We start from the raw sequence: 20,527 nt of genomic DNA, 5'->3' as shown, positions 1-20,527 counted from the left end.
TATTTACATTTATGCTGTTAACTGAGTGCAATCAACAATAGTCTCTGGGAAACAATATCAGTGTATATTTAACCATTGTAAAAGAAGAATCATCCACTTGTTTCAGAAATAATTATGTGATAACACTCACTCACTCACTCACTCACTCACTCACTCACTCACTCACTCACTCACTCACTCACTCACTCACTCTTTGGCAGATGATTCCAATGCTCTGCAGACCAACCCTAAAGATGGAAATTTACATTCTCCTTTGTCTCAAGCTACTTAAAAGTCTACTCCCTCTGCCCCATGGCAGTCTACGCTGCAATACATTTTTTATTTTACTTTTATTATTATTAATTTTATTTACAGTGTCAATTCATAACACAAGTTATGTCAGGGCACTTTTTTTTATAAAGAGATGATCTAGACATAACTTAAGGCATTCTCAATTGTTTTTGATACCCTCACCCTTCATGACGACAGTAGGTGATATAGCATTATCAATGAAAAAAGTCTGAATGCACTGATCTTGTATGCTCGCTGTCAAAATATCTACTGCTATCAATGTGTTTTAATCTAAATTCCACAAGTAAGTAGAAGTAGGTAGTAAACAGTTGAGTTGCATATTTTTTCAGTGCTAAGTTATTTTAAGATACAATGAGTAACATAATTCAATATTTTTCAAAAGCTATCTAAACATAATAAATGTGTAGCTGTTTGGGGCCCAAAAACACTCGATCCACTATGGACAGGGATGTTTTGAACAGGCACTGCACTAGCTATGTGAAATAGCCTACATAAAAATGAATACACTAATAATAAACAGCAATAATAATAATAATACGTTTTCTCATTTTTATTTGAATCCATACATGAAATGCAGCAAGGAATACAAGAACAAAAGTTCAATGAGCAAAGTAAACTAATGAATCTAACACTGTACTTCTGCACTGTGACTACAGACTGGAGGCGGCACATTGATTGATTTTCTATGGCACGTACTGCGTTTATGGAGGGGACAACACTACGGGTGCTGGAGGTACCACCCTGGTCATGAAGTAAAAGAGGTAACAGCAAGTACTGATACAGTGAAATCTTATGGGTTCATTGGAATGTCGACAACAACACAAGGCCATTGTACTGTAAATACTAACCAAGTCAAGCATCTCACATCACTGGGAGGTACTGAACGTTACCCTGAGGTTACCCTGAGGTAACCGAAAACAAGTCATGGTTTGGCTCTCATCAGGAACAACAATAACATTTCAGTAATCATTTTGTTAGAACAAGACTCAGTTTTTAAAAACAGAATACTTGATATATCATGTTGGAACAAAACTTTTCAAATGTAAGGAGGAGGAGGAAACCACTGGGCCAGGATCATCAAACAGATTCAAGTTAATTAATAGACTAAATATGGTTACATGTGAAGTGTTTTGTGTTTCTTTCCGATACCTTTGTCGTCATTAAATGACAGAATTAAAAAAATCAAAATCCTGCAGACCGTAGTCCGTTCGTTATTTATTTAGCAATCTCTGCATCAATATAATCCTGAGCACATCTTGTAACAACCTCTGCAGCGAAGTATTAACTGTCACAGCATGTCCTACACTGGACACTGTGATGCAGAAAAAACTGTCTGCACAGCTCACATACATAAGCACTTTAGATTGTCTTTCACAGTAACCACTACAACTATGTTTCAAATACACCTTTATTCATGAACATCAAAAATAACATTATTTACATTGTTGCTTATACATCATATATTTGAAAGATATTTTCCTCTTGAGTAGTAAAATACTTCAGTCTAGTGCTCAGGCTTACAGTTAAGTGCTCTGTTGATTTAGGTCTATTATAAGAGATCTGAGGTTCATGCCAAGCAAGTCTCACGTGGTGCCGCCCTGCAACGCTGTGTAGCATTTAACATGACATATAAAAGTGTCTGAATTGATTTAATGCAACTGAATGGATTATGATCATGTTAAATATTCTTTGTCAAATCCTGTAAAAATGCAGTCAGAGGCTTTAATCGTACATAATTATTGATTGCAAAAGCTTTGTCCTACAGCAAAATAACAAGATGAAATGCATTAACCTCACAAGTAAATGCTTGAATCTCATTGTGAAGTTGAGCTACAGCTAAAAGCCTCAGCGACAGTTTCAGAAGTACAAGCATGCGTCTGCATGTCTCTGGCTGTTGTTTACTGCCCGTCTCTTTATGCAACCAGGTTCACATTATCATACAAGGCAGACTGGACAACAACAGCAGCAGCAGTAGCAGCACGTTAAGAGCTTAGAAGTAGTAATCCGTAGCTGAGTCACTATGATACTGTTAAGACGCTATAGAGAGTTAACCCAAATAATGGATTTATAGAACCATACACATATCACGGAACCAAACAAGGTTATGTATGGCACATCTTTACATCACAAAGCAAATTGAAATATGGAACACAGCAAATAAACTCTATGAAAGCAATGACATTCACGATTGTTGATATGCAGACATTTCTTTTCACAGAAACAATAGAAATGGGACTTACAGACGCTTGGAGCCACATTTGTCTTTTCAAAAGTATTGAAACTCTCGGTGGTGCGGTTCCCAGACATGCTAAAGAGCCATTAATAGGACTTGTTGAAATGTATGTATGGTCCCAGTGTATTTGAAGTGACACCAGTGTTATGCAGGTATGTGTGTTTGAGATAAAACAGGACAAGAAAGAGAGGGCAATAATGTGTGTGTGAGAAAGAGTTGGAAAGAGTTATGAGTGTGCTGTGTTGTTTATGTTTATCTGTGCTATCTGTTTTACTCCCAGAGTAAAAGGCTTACCATATCTGTTCCACAAACACAGCTGTTAAACCCTTTACCAAGATAAAAGGCAACTAGGTGATATCCTTTAAGGTCATCACCAAGAGACACTTTTAAATAGTTTCCCTTCTCTGAAAATAATTCATTTTTAGGCAGCTCAATGATCAAATGTTCCCATATTTTTGAACACTATTTGTTAAAAGGGTGTGTTTGATGTGTGGTAATTGGTCCTCATGTCCAAGGTTTGGTTCATAGATCAATAATTTCACTGCTGACACTGGCAGAGTCGTCATGTCGGCTGACCTCCAGGTAACTCCGTGACCCCATCGGCTTCCCAGCCCTCCCCCGCACCCTCTCTGAGTCTGGGGTGATGAACGGCCGCGTGTCGTCCACTCCATCCTCCCCCAGATGCCCCGTTGATGTTCTGGAGGGACGAAATGACACAGGGCAGGACACTGATGAGGGGACGCTTCCTACCACGTCCCCGGCCCACCTGTGACCCTGGTGAGAGGGCGTGGGGGGAGCAGTCACCTGCCTGCTGGGCACACTGCTGAGAACACTGCCCCCCAGTGGCATGGAAGACTCTGTCGGGTCATCGCTGCTCTCAGAAAGCAGCTGAGGATCACTGTTTCTGCGGAGCCAGGGCCCCTGGCTGACCCCTGATCCCGGGGACGGGGACTGTGAGGTTTGGTTAAAAGGATGAAACAAGCTTCCTCCTCCGAGCAGGTGTTCCCTGTGCAGGGCCGCGTCAATGCTGCGGGTCAGGTCAATGGGAGATGGGGGCCGCAGATCAAATTCATAAAGAGACAGTGAAGTGTCCCTATCCTGATCCAGACTGCCACTCACTGAGCGCTGTGGAGGCCGGCCCAGCGCTTGCAGTCTCAGCAGGGAGCCTGTGGAGCCGTCAGATATGCCTCGTTCTGCAGAGTGGCCTCTATGGTTGCGTCCCCGGTTGTTGTCTTTGACGCAACGTGGCTGGGCAGTAGCCTGCTCGTGGTTCTGGTTCCTGATCAGACTCTTGCTGATGTCAGCTCCAGGACGCTCCTGGCCAGCCCAGTTGTTAGGCAACTCCCCTGGTCCTCCTCCTCCTGGTCCTCCTCCTCCTCCTCCTCCTCCTCCCACCCCATTACTGTCAGACTTTCTACAGGGCTTCCCCCTCAGGCTCTGGACTATCTTGGACCAGCAGGTATGTCTTTGAGTGGAGCCTGTAGATTGGCCAGGGGACGGCAGGTCTCCTGCTGCTGTGCCATCTGGTCCACCCTCCTCCCTTCCACTGCAACCTTGAGGCCTCCAGAACACCCAGGAACCCAGAAGCAGGAGGGAGAACCCCCAGGCCAGCTCCAAGAGCCGGGCCCAGAAGTGCACCAGCCACCATCCCCAGTTGAAGCGCATCCAGTTCCCTAGCAGTCCATAGAGCCATAAGGTGGCATGAACATGTAGCCCGCAGCACAGTGCCCCCAGAACTGCACAGACTGCCAACACTCTCCCCAGGATCACCCCTGTCCTCCTGCTCCCTGTCCAAGCCTTCCTCCTGGCATCTTCAGGGACTCCAGGGTGGGGAATGGAGGGGCAGCGTATACGTGGAAACACATAGCAGAGGAAGCCCAGACAGAGAGCCAGGCCCCAGCATAAGGACAGAACCTGTAGGGTGACAGGCACCACAGGGGACAGGGCTGGGGAAAGCAGATCAACCGCCAGCAGCAGGGTACACTGCAACACAGCCAATACAGCCACCAGAGGAGGACGCTCCAAAGTGGAAGGTAACACACTTACTCCTGCCACCCTCAACGCCAGCAGCGCTAGGGCAGCCTGTGTCCACACCAGCAGGTGTAGAGGCAAGTTGTAGAGGACCATGACTGCAGGGCGAGGGAGGAATTTCCGTGTGCCGTAGGGGTCTATTAGAAAAAGAGCTGCCCTAAGGCCTCCAGCCAGAAACAATAGAGCATTGGCGAGTGCAAGAGCCCCCCGATGAGGACAGTTTGCTCCAGGGGACAGGGTGAGGCCAAGAGCAGCTCCAGCAAACAGGACGAGGAAGAGGCTCGCTGAGCCGTATACATGCAGCTCCCAGGCGAAAGCCAGCGTCCGGCTCAGGTCACCCCAGTAGAGATGTGTGCCATTAGAGGAGGGGCCGTCGCTGGGAGAGGCGGCTGGATTAGAAGTAGAGTGGGGAGCTTGGCGAGGATGTCCTAGGAGAATGGAGCGGTTCCTCTGACCAATACCAGCCTGATATGTGGGGCTTAACCTTGTTCGGGCAACAGGTACAATACTGGTGGCAAGGAAGGAAGAGGTCCCTACAAAAAGAGAAACAGTTTCAGTTTTTTAAATATATGAAAACAAAATGTTAAAAGTAAGATTACTTCTAAATACCATTTATCGGAAAAGCAGAGCAATAGTTTAAAAGTACATGGAATACTATTCAGAGCCACTAGAGGGGTGTAGCTCACCATCAAAGTCATGAGCTAGAACCATCTCTCAGTTCTTCATGTAACTTAATCGGTTCTGCACAGACACATTGTCCTAGGTCTATATTACAAATATGGAGACAAGGTCTAATAAAATTACCCAACTTGTACAGTCTGTGTAATATAACTTCTATTTTTGAAATCTTATTACATATGCATCACTTTTCTCCTCTCTGCAGGTATCAGGTTAGTGTGTTGCTACTCATCAGCTGTCACATTGTATCCCAAAACATGGCTTAGTATGGAAATAACACAACTTAACCGCAGACAGTGCCTTTTTTTGTGAGCACAACTGTACAGAGTATAAATCACAAATGTACTCAATAAGGCACACACAACTGCAAATGTAATCCAAAAACAAGGCACAATGTATCAGCTAATAGCAACATGCAGGGTGAGAAGAATTCGAGCCAAAGTCTAATAATGTAATTTCAAGTACTAAAAAAAAGAAAATTATGTAGGGAAGGTCATTTAATAGCAATCATAACATGCTATTAATCTTGATTTAAATACTATGCCACCGCATCATCCACATTATATTCATACATTCGTAAGACATTTATGCTGACCAAAAACTTCCGGATAACCGAATAGTAATTGTGTGGCGTAATTGGATTACATTATATAATTAACAAGAACATCTACATAACGTAACACCACAGTGACACAAAAACTCTCCGTTCAAATTTGCAGTTATACGATACATACGGTAAGTACTACCTCATGGGACAAGACAACACCTTGACAATGTGGCATCTCATTATGTCTATCTCTCTTTCATTTAATGCATGCACACACATACTTCTGTTTGTTCAAGGCCTCCTGCAAAATGCAGGAAACACCCAACAGCATTATACTCATGGGGCCATTCATCACTGAGCGCTTTGAGAACAACTCAGATTTAAACATAACACAGTGTAAAAAACATTTTGAGCACCATGAACTGATGTGAATAATAACACTACAAAATGTAATTATGTCTAAGTATTTTATAGGAAGACAGTAAACACATAAAATATAACGACTCTGTGACTGAATTACAGTAAGAAACAATTGTAGCTAAAGGTTATCTATCTGGAATGATTTCTAATACAACATTGAACTTTTAAACTTGATGGATGGTGGAACAACATGATCCATGGTAAAATACTCAAATCATCAGCCACTTTGGAGGACGTTAAGCCCGTTCTCACCATGTGGAAGCCACCCATAAAGCTGACACACTGACTTATGACTCACTCCAACATGTGTTTCACTTCCTGGCTCCCTCCCTCGCTCCATCCCTCCTATCACACACACACGTTTTACTTTCAGACTCACATAGGCGAGCGCTGCATACATATCACAGACACACTCCTTTATTTATATAAAGGTGTGTTTTACTTCCTTCCCTCAAACTCCTTTTTTCTGTCTTACAGGAGCAAGATCCAGACACATTCCAGATGTGCTGCTCACATTTCACAGCTGGATACACTTACCCCTACCCTTGAGTTTTCTCTTTAACAAACAAACGCACGCACGCACGCACACGCACGCACACACACACACACACACACACACACACACACACACACACACACACACACACACACACACACACACACACACACACACACACACAGCTTTATATGTCCACATGTTGTAATGATCTATAATATCCTTTTCACACAATAATATGTTCATGACCCGATACAAATGTAGACAGATATATACATACAGTACAAACTGGTATTGCCATGGATGCAACATTATTCATTTCAATGACCTACCAAGGAATCTACTAGAAGACTTTAAATGTGCTCATGGGAGCCTGAGTGTTTAAAAGTCATGAATATGTTGTTCTCGTGGTATCTAAGAGACTGCCTCATGCACCCCATGTGTCATGCTTTTTCCTTTTCCATTTACATTTTTCTCAAGTTCCCTCCCTACATCCCTTTTCTGTGCATCTGGTTTACATTACCATCCCCACTCCCATGCCTGTACCTTTCTTTCATCACACTTTCACCCACCCAATCTACTCTTTCATCTGTATTCCCAACTGTCTCTTTTTCAGACCCTACTTTCCTCTTGTCTATCTCTTTGCATAGCTGCGATTCTACCCGCCTCCTCTTCGACCCTCCCTCTCACCTCCTGCTCATACTTTCTTCCCTTGCTGTGTCTACCCCACACAACTACCGCCCCACTTTCCATGGAAAAGTGTCTCTGCTTTTTCCCTCCTTTGCAGCCTTATCCAGATTCTTCCAGTAAAAAAGTTCCAGCTGCACAAATAATTCCATTTTAAATTTCTTTGACACTAGTCAACTACAGAGTAGTCTTGCATTGCCAGACCTATCTCAACAGCACTGTGTCAGTGCTGGAGTATGGTCTAGTTGCACCACTAATCTATTCTGGGATACGGAAAAAGAACACTCTGGCTTGTTTATATTTCTTTAAACCAATCACAACCATCCTTGGCGGCACGAAGCCCGGGATGCAGCGGAAGGGGAGAGACATACAGCATGTGAGAGACACGCTGGATGTCAGGCTTTATCCTAGAAATGTACATCCGTTGAGCCAGACTAACTACAGAGCAAAAGACCCACATTTCTTACCTGGCCTTGATGACTGTACAGTTGTGCTAGCTGTATTTCTTCCTAGTTGTGCTGTTCCATTGGGTTGATTTGTTGTTTTGGAGGAGGTTCTAACAGCCTCCTGTGTAGTAGTAAGCACACTAGTTGGAAATCTGGTTGTCACTTGCTGTGTCTTGGTGTTTAATGGTTCTTCTGCAGCCTGTGACTGTTTATAGTTAGAGCCAGTGGTGGTAGTCGTGGGTTGGGGTAATGTCACAGCAGCAGAGTCCTGCTTTGGAGTGTCTCTGACGGTGGAAGGAGTGTTCTCTGTCAGTTCACCTAAAGAATGGTGGAATAGAAACATTTGTGACATGACATAGTGTAAAGACTTTGACATCAACAGCAATCTATTATATAATTGATTTCTCACCTGTTAATACTACAGTCCGAGGTGTTACCACGGGGGACGGTGTGGCTCTTGTCTCAGTTTGCGGAGTCATAGAGATTTTACCAGCTGTTGTAAGCACAAACAGGTGAGGCTTCGCAGTCTGACTGTCTGGTGGTGGTGTTTTTACCAGTAGTGTATTTTCAGAAACTTTAGATATCGCCGTCTGTGCCTGTGGCTGATACTGCGCCATTTCATCACCAACTGTTGACTGAGGAACAGGTGATTCCTCCTTCACAGGCATCACTGTTGGAATACTACCTGATCCCAATCCATGCAAATCATCATCATCTGTCTCTTTCTCTTCTGGATTCCCTGCTGTCACTGGTTTATCACCCGCAGACTCAGCAACAGCAGCAGAGGGCAAAGTGGGCAGAGTTGGAGTTTTTGTAGTAGCATTTCCCTTTACAGTCCTGCTGGATGCTAAACTAGCTGTGTCAGTCCTGGGCCTGGAGGCTGTTGGTTGAGTTAAAATTGGCCCACTGCTGAGCTTCTGCGTAGAAAGGGCAGATATAATAGGAGTGGACTGTGCGGTAGGACGGGACATTTCTCGCCCCTGTTGCACTGCATTCGTAGTGGTCAGTTTATCCCGGACTGTAGCTCTGATTGGCACATCACTGCGCCCTCTGGAAGGCAGAGAAGGCCAGAATCTAGTAGTGTGCTTGGTTGGTTGCGGTGGAGAGAGCAGGTCCAGAGGAGAGAATGAGGAGGAGGAGCCAATGAGGGTCTGGGAATCTGAAGGATGAAGGAAGGAGAGGATGAAGCCCAGGAAAAGGAGAGGCATGGGAGCCATGATCTGCCTCTGACTGGTGAGCACTGGTCCCTCTGGCTGTCTGTCTATTGGTCACACCATCCTTCAACTGTGGTGCTGTTGACAGAGAAAGACAGGTCACTTTTACATTTCATCAAATAAAACAAGCACAAAAAGCATGTAGCATGTTTTGCAGAATTCTTGTCTACATAGTAGCAATGCTCCATAGCTAATTTAATTCGTGAAACAGTGTAAATCAGTAAGAATTTGTGATGATGGCTAATTTGAGGAGTGCATGTTGTTGTCTTGCTATGCTGATTCAGAGGGCAGGTCAATGAAACTCCCGCAAGGTTTTAGCAGCATGACACTGACGGACACACAGGGTGTGGTAAGGTGTATGGTTTCAGAAACCAATGTGTCGACGCACAGACACAGACAAAGGCAAGAGTTAACCTCTAAGTTATATAACACATTGCACCATCAAAATTATTAAGCCAAAACAATAAGTCACAGATGGTTTGATTCAGTGGCAGATGGACACATTAACTTTTTTTCTTACTATCCCTGCCATAAAATGTTCTTTGGATAAACATCAGTTTCTTTCTCCTCCAAAGTCTTCAGCTATTTTGTTCCAAGGAGCAGGACTCTGCTCCCCTTTTCTGCTAGTTCTGTTTGAGTCATGGATGCCAGGAGCTGACAGCTGTAGCACCTAGTGGTGAAGCTCAGGGAGCCCAGTGACACGGAGAGACCCCCGGGCCCTTGAGGATTACACAATCCTACGACTCATCTAGCTAAACAGCTGCCAGCTGCATCCCCTCAACTCAACATGCGCTTCTTATACAAAAACCCCACCCCTTTTATTTTATTATTTCAGCCCCTGACTTACATAAACCTCCCTTGTTCAAACTAGTCTGCCTATGACTCACAGTGGGAGATAACCTGGGGCAGCAGTAAGGATCATACTGAAACTTCAGCTGAAACATTAGGAGGAAAAGCACAGAAAATAGAAATCAGTGCCTATGGCAGAATTCATTCTACTGCTTATGACTCACCTAGGGTCCATTCACAGCTGCAGTGTATGGTTCTCTGAGAAAATACTGCAGCTGCACACCACGGTTGGCATGTGCAGATCGTACTCATGTAAAATGGGAGTAATCTAGGTGAGTATATGGAAAAAGTGTGTGTGTGTGTGTGTGTGTGTGTGTGTGTGTGTGTGTGTGTGCACCAAGCAGGAAGTCACAGAGCATATTGTAGGTATATGAGAAAATGTAGACTAGTGCAATCTCAGTTAGCTTTTGAGCTTGTCAATCAGTGTTTTGTCTCCCTCTTTACTAAGTTTTACACAAAAGCAGCTGGAGAGAAAAACTGGCAATGAGTACAGTAATATAAGTGGTAGTATATCTCAATCTCCACCCACTCACAGTAGTCTGTGTTTATTTTCCTTCCTGTCTCAGCCACCTCTTCTACTCTGTCTAGTTGGCTGTTGGCCAATCCAACCTCTGATTAATTCCTGTTTTTCCCCCTTTCTTTCTTTTCCTTTAATCCCCCATTTCACTGGAGTGGTTTCAACACAGTCCTACAGCAGGTGAGGGTTGAAAGAGGGCCCTGCAGATAGGGAGATAAGGTGAATGTTAGGATAAGAAAAATGAGTGCGAAGGATAGGCAGGAGGGGGGAAAAACAAGGATGACAGGAACGGAGAAGATGGAGGAGGCATGGTGATGGTGATGAAGCTGACAGTGGAGGGTACAGCGAAGAGAGGGGGCAAGGATTGATGGGATCTGTGATAAAATTGAGACTGAGAGAAGTGGTAAGGGCTTTATATTTAGAGATAGCTGGTTGATAAACTGACAGAAACTAAGAAGCAGAATATGTGAAGCAAAGAGGAAGAGTCACAAGGAAACTATATTTCGGGATTAACAGGCTTGTTATGGTCCAAGCGCAGATATGGCAGTCTGTCCAGGAAGGCATGCAGAGAAACTGAGCCTGCTTCACCTTTCCTCTGAGGTTAACTAGCAGGTGCGCAGCCTATTGAGAAATTGCTTTTAGAAAACATACTACTATCTTGATCCAACATACGTCATCCTATGTGTACGTGTTTGAAGGTAGGTGGAAGAGATTAGAAATCTTAAAAGACATTTTGCCAAATAAGCTTTAGCTGGAGGAGAGAAACACTGCTGCTTTATTTGAAACACTGTCAGCATTAATCTCATCTCCACACATGGGCCATAAACCCACACACACAGCAGTGGTTCCCCAAAATATATTTTTTTAAACAATTTGACTACAAGTTTCCATTGAAGTAATACAAATGTAGTAAATGTAGGCTGATTGGCAGTTGCTCTAAGCAGACTGAATTACAGGCCAGGAACAGACAACCATGTGTGTTGTTGGATTTCATCTCCAATGTAACACTACAAAGACCAGATCAGTGTAATCAGCCTGTTTGGTGCTTAACTTGACTAACTAACACACACACACACACACACACACACACACACAAGCAAATAAGACAGCTAGTCCCTCTGTGACTGTCCTTGGGAGGAAGGCAGATGCTATTTTTTTTTTTTTATCATTTTCAGACCCTCGGGGCAGAAAGACGTATCGCTCTGCATGTTATTTGCACTGGGGTGTGCATGTTGTGTAGATGTCGTCATTTTCTCCTGCACAATACGTTCTTTATCCAGAGCAGGAAATGCCCATGCATATTATCCAATAGTACAGCAGCCAGCAACAATCTGAAGATTACTATAAACTCCTTGCCCACAGTATAGACCTGCTGGTTATACAATCACATAAGTCAGTACAACAGCAGCTGTTACTAATCAGTTAATCGTTGCAGTACTGATGTCATGTCTACACTGATGTATTAATATGATCAGCTAATGTCCGTACTTTACATAAGGAACCAGGCAGAGGGAGTGACATTTTGGAGAATCTCCCTCTTTCTTGCAAGTGTTCTCTCTCTCTTCTCTGCCAGATTCCAGACAGCCTGGCAGTGCAACATTTCCATTCATTTGAGTGAATATTTCCAGGGACAAACATAAGTCTGTTTGTGGACAGAGGGAACTGAATTATTGAAAGATAGCATTGAATGTCTGGTCAGATTTGTAATCTTGTTAACTTATTATCTAATTAGATAGTTCCTGATTGACATCATAATTTCGCTAATTTTAGACTGTAATTTATTTAGGCAAAGATCTTGTACTGCTGCATGTGTTTAGACACCAACATTTGAGAACTGTGGTTCCATTTGTTATATGAAATAAAGGGTTTTGTAATAAAACATGTTCACTTAAAATTAAAAAAAATAGCTGATAAGAAATGTTACTTAACTCTGTAAGATTCATCCTTTGGGGACCATGAATGTCTATAAAAAAAATAGCAATCCATCTAGTAATTGTTAAGCTATTTCATGCTGGACCAAAGTGGTGGACCGACTGACCGACATTGCTATCGCCGATAGCAGCTATAGTCTCCATCAGTATATGTGTGAATATGTGTGGACACATGCTTGTGCTGTGTTTCAGGGCATGAGATCACAAGGCCTTGACTGAGTGTCCAATACCTGAGTTGACTCATAGTATCCAATGTCAAGGTGGCTCTTTAATGATCAGGACTTCACAGTCAAAGTCACCCATGGCCAGAGAAGCCCTCAGCTGGGAAGAAGATCTTGTTAATGGATGATAGGGAAGAACACGAGTGGGGCAGGAGAGAATAAAAAAAGATACAAATCTTTCAAAAAAAAAAATGAAAAAAATAAATGATAGGAAGAATCACATTACAAAGAGAGAGAGGTACAGTAGCAGGGCTTCTGCAGTGCCAGCAATAGTAAAGATGGGCAGAAAGAAAAAGAGACTGGAATAAACCAGCTGAGAGCTGTGTGTCACTGTGGACCGCTACACTGCAACAGCTCCTCAGTCCAACTATTACTTGCCATACAGATGTGTAACTTGTTTGTACTGTGCTATGTAGAGGGACAAATGTGAGACTGTGAAGCAATGTATGTATGTGAATTTGTGTGTATGTGAGACAGAGAGAGAAAAAGAGTGAGGGGGGAAATGGGAGAGGGAGTATGTGCGGTTATGTTGGTATGCGGGTAGTGGGGGAGGTAGCTGATTTGACCGTTAAAAATTCCACACCTTGAAATAACATATGGATTGCAAACAGCTCCCACAATATTCTCTTGCTTATTTCAATTATAGCTACCACATTAAAAAAAGTAATGCTATTCTTTAAATGAAGTTGATTTATATATGAGGAGATATACGAGCTCTACATGCATTATATATTCTCCAGGACGTTTTCCAGGCGGTCACCCAATTTCTAGACCTCTGCCTTAGACTAAAGCTGTCCATTTAGCTCCTAACACAAACCAACCCCTGTTAAAGATGCCTCTCTTGTGGCGCTCCACTGCCTCAGGGGGTGTCAAAACTGCATTGGAGCAACCGACCACACAGCAGGGTCATGCTGAAGGAAGAGAGGAGGCTCCAGAACCAATCGCGGATGCTTTTGATCCCCGGTTGAAGTGGATGTCCAACTTAAAAGTGCTGAGCCCCACAACATCTTTGACTGATGTTCCGCCTTCATGCGAGCCACAGATCAAGGGCTGAAGTTCAGCCTTAAAGGGTGAGGCACTTTAACTGTACTGTGACTCCACACACACACACACACACACACACACACACACACACACACACACACACACACACACACACACACACACACACGATAGGTGACCATGGAAAGAGAGTGTACCTACTTAAATGTACATTATCTACACAGATTCAGGAAATAACTGTGAATTGAGTATATTCAGAACTTCAAATGAGCACTCACCCATTCCCAGAAACATAACCTGAGAGATAGCAAGTCTGGTGACTGACTGAAACAGCTGCTAAACCGTGTCAAGCCACAAAACACTTTCAGGAAAAGAGATTACAGGCATAAACAGCTTGCCTGCTACAGGGAGTTTACCACAGCTCCACTTCAACCAGAGACTCTCACTATGTTACAGCTGGATGCTATAAAATGACTGCTGTGTTAAGTGGTGTGTTGTTGGGTAAATTAATCACTGGATTTGCAAACAGACTGTATATTATCTTACATAAGATGTCCTTGGTGCATATTTACAATTTTATAAAAATGTAATGATGCATACTTTGTACACCCAAAGCCAAAAAGATCCAGTGCCATAAAGGGTTAGGAACAAATCATGTCTAGTGCTTACTTAGTGGGTCTGTCCTTCATTTATAAATGCTTGTCTTGATTTATGCTTTGTTTTCTGCTATTCTGGTAGTTTAGTTTAGTTTAGTTTAGTTTAGTAGGGCTTTATGCTCTGGGAAGTGTCTCATGTCTGCAGCTAACTGAAAGGAATAACTGCACTGCCCGTTTAAAAGCATCTGGCTCAAAAATATGGGTGATTAATAACGTTTAAGCCATTAAAGTAAGCCCTACTCAATACTGATGGATACAGTCATGGATCATCCTCTGTCCTGTTACACTCTTTCAAAACCCCTCTTCTCTGTAAACAGACTCAATCAAAGCAGCTAGTGAATCTCTCTTGAGCTGTTTAACAATTGGATAGGACCATTTTTCTCTTGTCAGTGGATCAGGCTGTGCTGTTTTTCTTTTGAATTGGAGTCGTATGGCAGGGCTCTGCGTTACATCCAGTAGCACTTTGAAGCAGCTCTGTCTGTGCGCTCTCAGTGAGAGGCGCATTGGCGCGGTTGCCTTCTTTTGCCTCCCCCCTTCACTGGATCCTTTCAAACACTGATGAGGAACAGGTGAATCTAGATTCTCTAATATAAGTGCCACAGCCCTGCCTACATGTTGAGGTTGGACAACCCTCGTAAAATACACTGTAAACACACACATGCACACAGACAACACTTTGCGCTCCTGCCAGCAGTGGCGAAATAGTACCCCACTTGTTGCTGTTTCACCCATTATTTCCACTTTCTGGACAGCCAAGCCTTTTCAGTTCCCTGGGATATTTGGGCATTTAGCTAGTTAGGTTTGACCGGTTATGCAAATTAATGAAACAGGAGAAGCTGGTTGAATCGCATGGCCAGCTATTCAAATGATCTACTTTTTACGTAAAATACGACTAAATTAATCCATTATTGAGTAGTTGCCGTTTAAGGTGGGTCCTTGTCCTCATATGCTACGTTACACACTGAAATAGGTAATAACCTATCCGTAGGTAGCCAATTTATAACCTAACATTAGCTTAAGTAACGTTAAGCTAACTTAGTAAATTAATTAGTAACGTTGATAAACGTTAGCTATAACGTGTTTGTTTGTGTAAACTTGGCTACTGTAAAGGTCTAGGGAGTTTTTAGGCTCAAAAAATCATGATCAATCACTCGCTGACGTTATTCACCGTTGGTCACGAAGAGCAGTAACGGCGTTACTGCGTAGGCGACGTTACGGTCGTAACGGCAGGCAGCCACCGTGATGGCTTCAACTGACCAAATTCACCCAAACTGTCGTTTTGTCCTGCGATGGGGACGTAAGCTCTCAACACTGCACACAAAGTAAGTACAACAAAGGTACAGGTAGCTAAAATGTGAACGTACGTGTGTTAAAGTAAACCCGAACCGACCACTGCTACCGCGGCAAGTCAACATCACGCGTGGATCACTGCGCAAAGTATCGCCGCATAGCAGCCACTCCACAACTGTTATCTTATTACAAGTCCATTCGTCACCGACAAACATACCTGCAGGTTCTGTGCGGCTCCTCTCCGATGGCGTCCTCTGCGGCAGAATATGAGGACTAGGACATACCGAGTTAGCCAAAGAAAACGTGTAGCGTTAATCCAGGTCCATCGCTAATTAGCCGCTGGGTACAACTGAAAACGGTAAAACAGTCCTCTATCGACATACAGAGAGCAGCAGCCTTGTACCACTGCCAGCAGCTCTCTACCCACGAGCTAGTGAGCAGATGAACGCCCCCTCCGATCGCTCTATCTCTCTCCACATCGCTCCCTCCCTCTCATTTTTTTCCCTCACAAGCGGATAAACACGATTGCCTACCTTCCAACCTACCGACTGGCACGTCTGTTCACAACGGCAGTCCGGCATGCAGTTTCAGACTGAGCACCCTTCATTTAGAAAGCAGCCTGCTCAGACAGTGCCCAGTGGAAATATGACGACACTGGCATTGACATCATCACATAGCATGCGGTGCCACTATCAAGGTTCTGTTTTTTTTATAAGATCTAAACTGGGTTGTTAAAGTGGCTGGGTGGTGTGAAAGTAGTGTCATGTGGACGAGACAGGTGAGGAGGCACCTGACATTTCTGGAAGGGTGGTGCAGCAGCAGGGAGGACAATGAGCTGGGAACAGAGCTGTGCATGCAACTCTACCTCCCTCGTCTCTCCTGCCCTCCAACCAGAGTGTTTAGAGGGGGAGCAAGCCTGCCAGAGCCAAGATGATACTGTTTTCTGATGCAGCACGGCACCTTGGCTCGGTGCCTCCTCTCCTTCATCCCCCATCTGATTGTCTCTCTGTCTTACACAAACACAACACTCAAGTTTGGACATGCTGTTGAGACTGCAGAACATTAACTAGGCCTATAACTCTCATATCAGCAGCAACCATCTCACTCTGTATCATTATTTCTCATTTGTCACTCTCATTAGATTGGCAGCACTGCACAGTCCTAAAATAACCTGTGCAGCTCAGAGGATTGTCCTAATGCCATTACATTACTACTGAGCAAGCAGGAGAGACACTGAAGGGTTGGGACAGGAGGAGCGGGGACACTTCACCTTATGGTAATCACATTATTGCACATGGATTATGACTAATAATCTATAGTTAGGGGATAAATTAAAACCAAATTGAGCAGAATAGGGAATGGATGTAAGTTTTTACAAGAGATGTCATGTAATTTAGATCATTAGCACGACATTGAATGTGTGTGTGTGTGTGTGTGTGTGTGTGTGCGTGTGTGTTTGTTTATGAATCGATTGTTATCTAGTTATGTTAATAAGATTACTGTAATCTGGTGTACCAGAGGGGAATCTGATTCATCTGACATTCTCAAACTATATAAAAAGACCCAGATGAGTCTTTTCTCGTGGACAGGTGCCTTCTACTCATTGTTTAAATTAAGGGGGAGCTCAGCAGTGTCCGAACACTGCACAAGAGATAGTGAAATATTTGCTTACTTTGGTAATTTACTTTGGTAAGTGAATGCCCTGATATGAGGCGACTTTGTCCTCCTGTCCGAGTTTTCAACAGTTTTCTAAATAAGTCTTAAGGCAAGTGCTCAAACAGACAGTTTTGTTGAGCATTATATAGTGGGTGACTGTACATTATGACACAGAGAAGCTTCACCAGGCGTGGTCCTCCTCAAGTGTAAACATCAATCTTTCATCTGATTTTTTTTTTTTTTCACTTAATTTTCAATAACTATCAATTTGGTCATCTGTTTTCTCAATTTCAAGTAAATCATTACATTTTTTTTATAAGCAAGAATAAAATAACCCATATGTTTACATGTCACAATCACTGTACAGCACTTTGAATTGCATTTTGTAATGTTTGGAAGGTGCTATATAAATAAAGCTTGATTGATTGATGTCCCACTTATCTTAAATCAAAGCAGGTCAACCTGGTAACTTACCCATACGTATATTGCCTTTGACTGACAGCTCTTGATACATATGGGGGATGTCTAGCGGGCTTTAAATAAAGTGAGCAGTATTTAAATTTTGCTAAATGAACAAATTCTTAAAAAGGAGTGAGTTGGCTGCACTGACGTACACCAAAACCACACATGGGAATCATGCTACCCCTCACCCATATATACTGTGGATCGTGTTTCTATACCATCTTTGTCCAGGAATGTAGTGAATACATTCCATCTAGTCATTTGAATTGATCCTAGTAGGGGCACTGAAATTTAACTCCAGAGCAGACGGAACTGTTTCTTCCTCCCAATCTATAAGGCATTGAACGTTAATCATAGCCAGCAAAGTGGGGATCTGATCAGATGGTAAAAAGGATTAATTTTCTCCAAAAATAAGCCTCTTTCATTAAGAGCAGCCAAGACCTTCATATGCTAACCTCCGCACACATATGAGGCAGAAAAGCTTAAGATCTAAAATACCTCTGCCAGCTCTGTGTTCTCAGACTTTCTCTCTGTGGCTTTCCCTTCACCCTATGGTTGTCTAGACACCAAAGAATAATCTTCCCAACTCTGGGCCCCAAAGACAGACTTCAATGTGGGGACTGCCTTCCCCCGTCCCTCAGGCTCCCCTCAAGGCTGCCTACAGCAGCAGCATTGGGTTTCACCCATAGACTGTATGGTTTCACCACATCTCTAAGGTGAATCAACACAATGCTCTTCACATTTTATCCATCTTAGGTATTGTATCAGATACTGTTATATAATACATCTGTTACTATTCAGGAATAATAGTAATAATAATAATAATAATTTAAAACATCCATCGTTTTAAAGTGTGGATGTGCCAAGAGACCATTTTTGGTTCAAATCTACACAGAGCCTGGATATTAAAAACTGGATCAAATTCTTATTTAATAAATTGATAATACCAATTATATAATAATATCAATAACATTTTTCAAAAATGTATCCCTTTGACAGATATATGACAGATAAATGGCAACATTAATATACCGTAAAAAATATGTTGAGAGATTTACTGTGAATTTTTATTATAATTAATAATAATTATTAGTATCCAATGCAACAGAGTCCTATATTTTACATACTTTTAAATCTCACAATCTTATGCAATTCAATACAACTATTCTGTCATAAAGTCTACTTTATTTTTTTATAACAGTTACATCAATTTTAGGTTCCAGTAGTGAGGTTAGTGGTGGTGTTCTAATGAACTGCATTATACCGGGTTTCTAATGTTCTGCCCCCTCATGTACTTACAAATAAAAATAAGCCTCTCAATATTATGTAGTCGACTCTAGTACACCACCTTAACTTTGATGTCAATAATAAGCATTTAACTACACATATCAGAAACTGTAAACAAAAAAAATTTACATCATGAACTTTGTAAAGATAGAACCTATCTATCCATCGCTCTCTCTCTACATTTATATCATGGTAGCTATCCATTTATTATTTGGCCATTACAGGCAATGTTGCAAATTAATGAGCAGGACTGCTTTATGGAAATACTGGATTTTACATCATTTCTGCCTCAGTGTGATGATTTGTCAGGCATTTAATTAGCTGGATTAGTCAAAAACAGAAATAACCAACTAGTTGTTTCATCCGTTTTTCTAATGATTTTACAATATCATAATATGTATGTAAATATGTCTAGTTCATAGGGTATAGAGATTGTATTCATATCATCCACTCCAAAAGTGGTGCCCCTAGTGCTAGCAGGAAGTAATGAAACCCTCTTAGATCAAGTAGACACGACGAGAGATGTCCTTTCAACTGAATAATTCCAGAGGGGATGATACAAGCTGAGGCCCATCTCTTACATAATGTGCAGGCCACTGTTGTGTTGTTTGAGTCTTTGCGTGTCAACTTGCGTGCGCACATGGCTTTTTCTTTAAGATTCATGTCCCCACCTCAAGCACACTTTCACCTCTCCCTGCCTTTTTTCAAAAATATATACACCGGTATTTCTTTGTCTCAACTCTATTTTTACTCTGCTTTTCTTCTTCACTGTGACTCTGCCCTGAAGCTGGGCCCTAGCTTCTGTCCGGCTCAATTGAGAGTGGGGATGAAAGCTGACATATTTATTAACACACATGGCTGCACACACTTCCACAAATAAACATCGTCTATGGATGTAAGACATGGACATTCAGCCACACACAGATGCAACTACATGCATGATGCACCTGCTCACTTACGCCAACATGCCAAAAAAATATGCCTTTTGAACTAAGGATAAGAAAGAGGTTTGCTAGGCTTGTGGCTATACACAGATGCCACATTTTAGAATGATTTCTCTACATATATTTAGAAACAAACTAACATTTTGCTCGGTCATTGCACAGGGACAGTAATAGGTCAAACACCCCTTGAGATATGTTCATGTTGTCACAAGACAAGACAGTCACACAAGCCCCAAGCATTGACAGCAGATAACTGCAATCCCTGCTATAAAAAGACCAGCTGACAACCAATGCCTATAGATTGACACCCAACCAAACAGCTTTTTACGATCCGACAGACACACTATTTTGATGCAGGGAATGCACAGAAGAAACACAACACACCATTTTGGTGTCCTATGACCTTTTCAGACATGCATACAGATGCCATGACGTGTTGGTGTATGGTGTAACAGGAACCAGGGGGCTTGGCAGAAATAATTCACCCAGGGAAATAGTGAAATGTGTTGTTCTCAGAGATATATATATATATATATATATATAATATATATAAAGGCCGGCTAAAGCAAATGGCCCACTATGAGCTATTATCTTGCAGAGCAATAACTTTCAATGCATACTGCCACCTAGGGGCCTTGTCTGGCAACATTTATCAGGAATGAGAGCTTC

General features: G+C 42.6%; 1 protein-coding gene and 1 long non-coding RNA gene across 2 annotated transcripts; one reads left to right on the top strand and one right to left on the bottom strand.

Moving 5' to 3' along the window:
- Nucleotides 1-814: 814 nt before the first annotated feature.
- On the bottom strand, nt 815-16,308 carry LOC116062007 (proline-rich transmembrane protein 3). Its single transcript, XM_031316423.2, has 4 exons — nt 15,727-16,308; nt 8,239-9,121; nt 7,851-8,147; nt 815-5,088 (listed from the first exon to the last, which is right to left on the bottom strand). Exons 2-4 carry the CDS (start codon nt 9,044-9,046, stop codon nt 3,047-3,049), a joined length of 3,147 nt encoding a protein of 1,048 aa, XP_031172283.1. The 5' UTR covers nt 9,047-9,121; nt 15,727-16,308; the 3' UTR covers nt 815-3,046.
- Nucleotides 15,185-18,402, top strand: LOC116062009. The gene is made up of 3 exons (XR_004107874.2): nt 15,185-15,541; nt 16,651-16,785; nt 18,191-18,402. It is a non-coding gene; the product is annotated as an uncharacterized LOC116062009 (long non-coding RNA).
- The last annotated feature ends 2,125 nt before the right edge of the window (nt 18,403-20,527 follow it).

This window comes from Sander lucioperca, chromosome 12 (assembly GCF_008315115.2).
Source record: "Sander lucioperca isolate FBNREF2018 chromosome 12, SLUC_FBN_1.2, whole genome shotgun sequence".
NCBI classification, from domain to species: domain Eukaryota; kingdom Metazoa; phylum Chordata; class Actinopteri; order Perciformes; family Percidae; genus Sander; species Sander lucioperca.
The sequence above is the reverse complement of the archived record's forward strand: the minus strand, read 5'-3'. Positions and strand labels throughout refer to the sequence as shown.

Coding starts and splice junctions, on each gene's coding strand:
- LOC116062007 (XM_031316423.2), bottom strand. CDS start 9,046: ATGGCTCCCATGCCTCTCCTTTTCCTGGGCTTCATCCTCTCCTTCCTT. Junction 8,148..8,238: donor TCGGACTGTAGTATTAACAG/GTGAGAAATCAA, acceptor ACCATTCTTTAG/GTGAACTGACAGAGAACACT. Junction 5,089..7,850: donor TGTACAGTCATCAAGGCCAG/GTAAGAAATGTG, acceptor CTCTTTTTGTAG/GGACCTCTTCCTTCCTTGCC.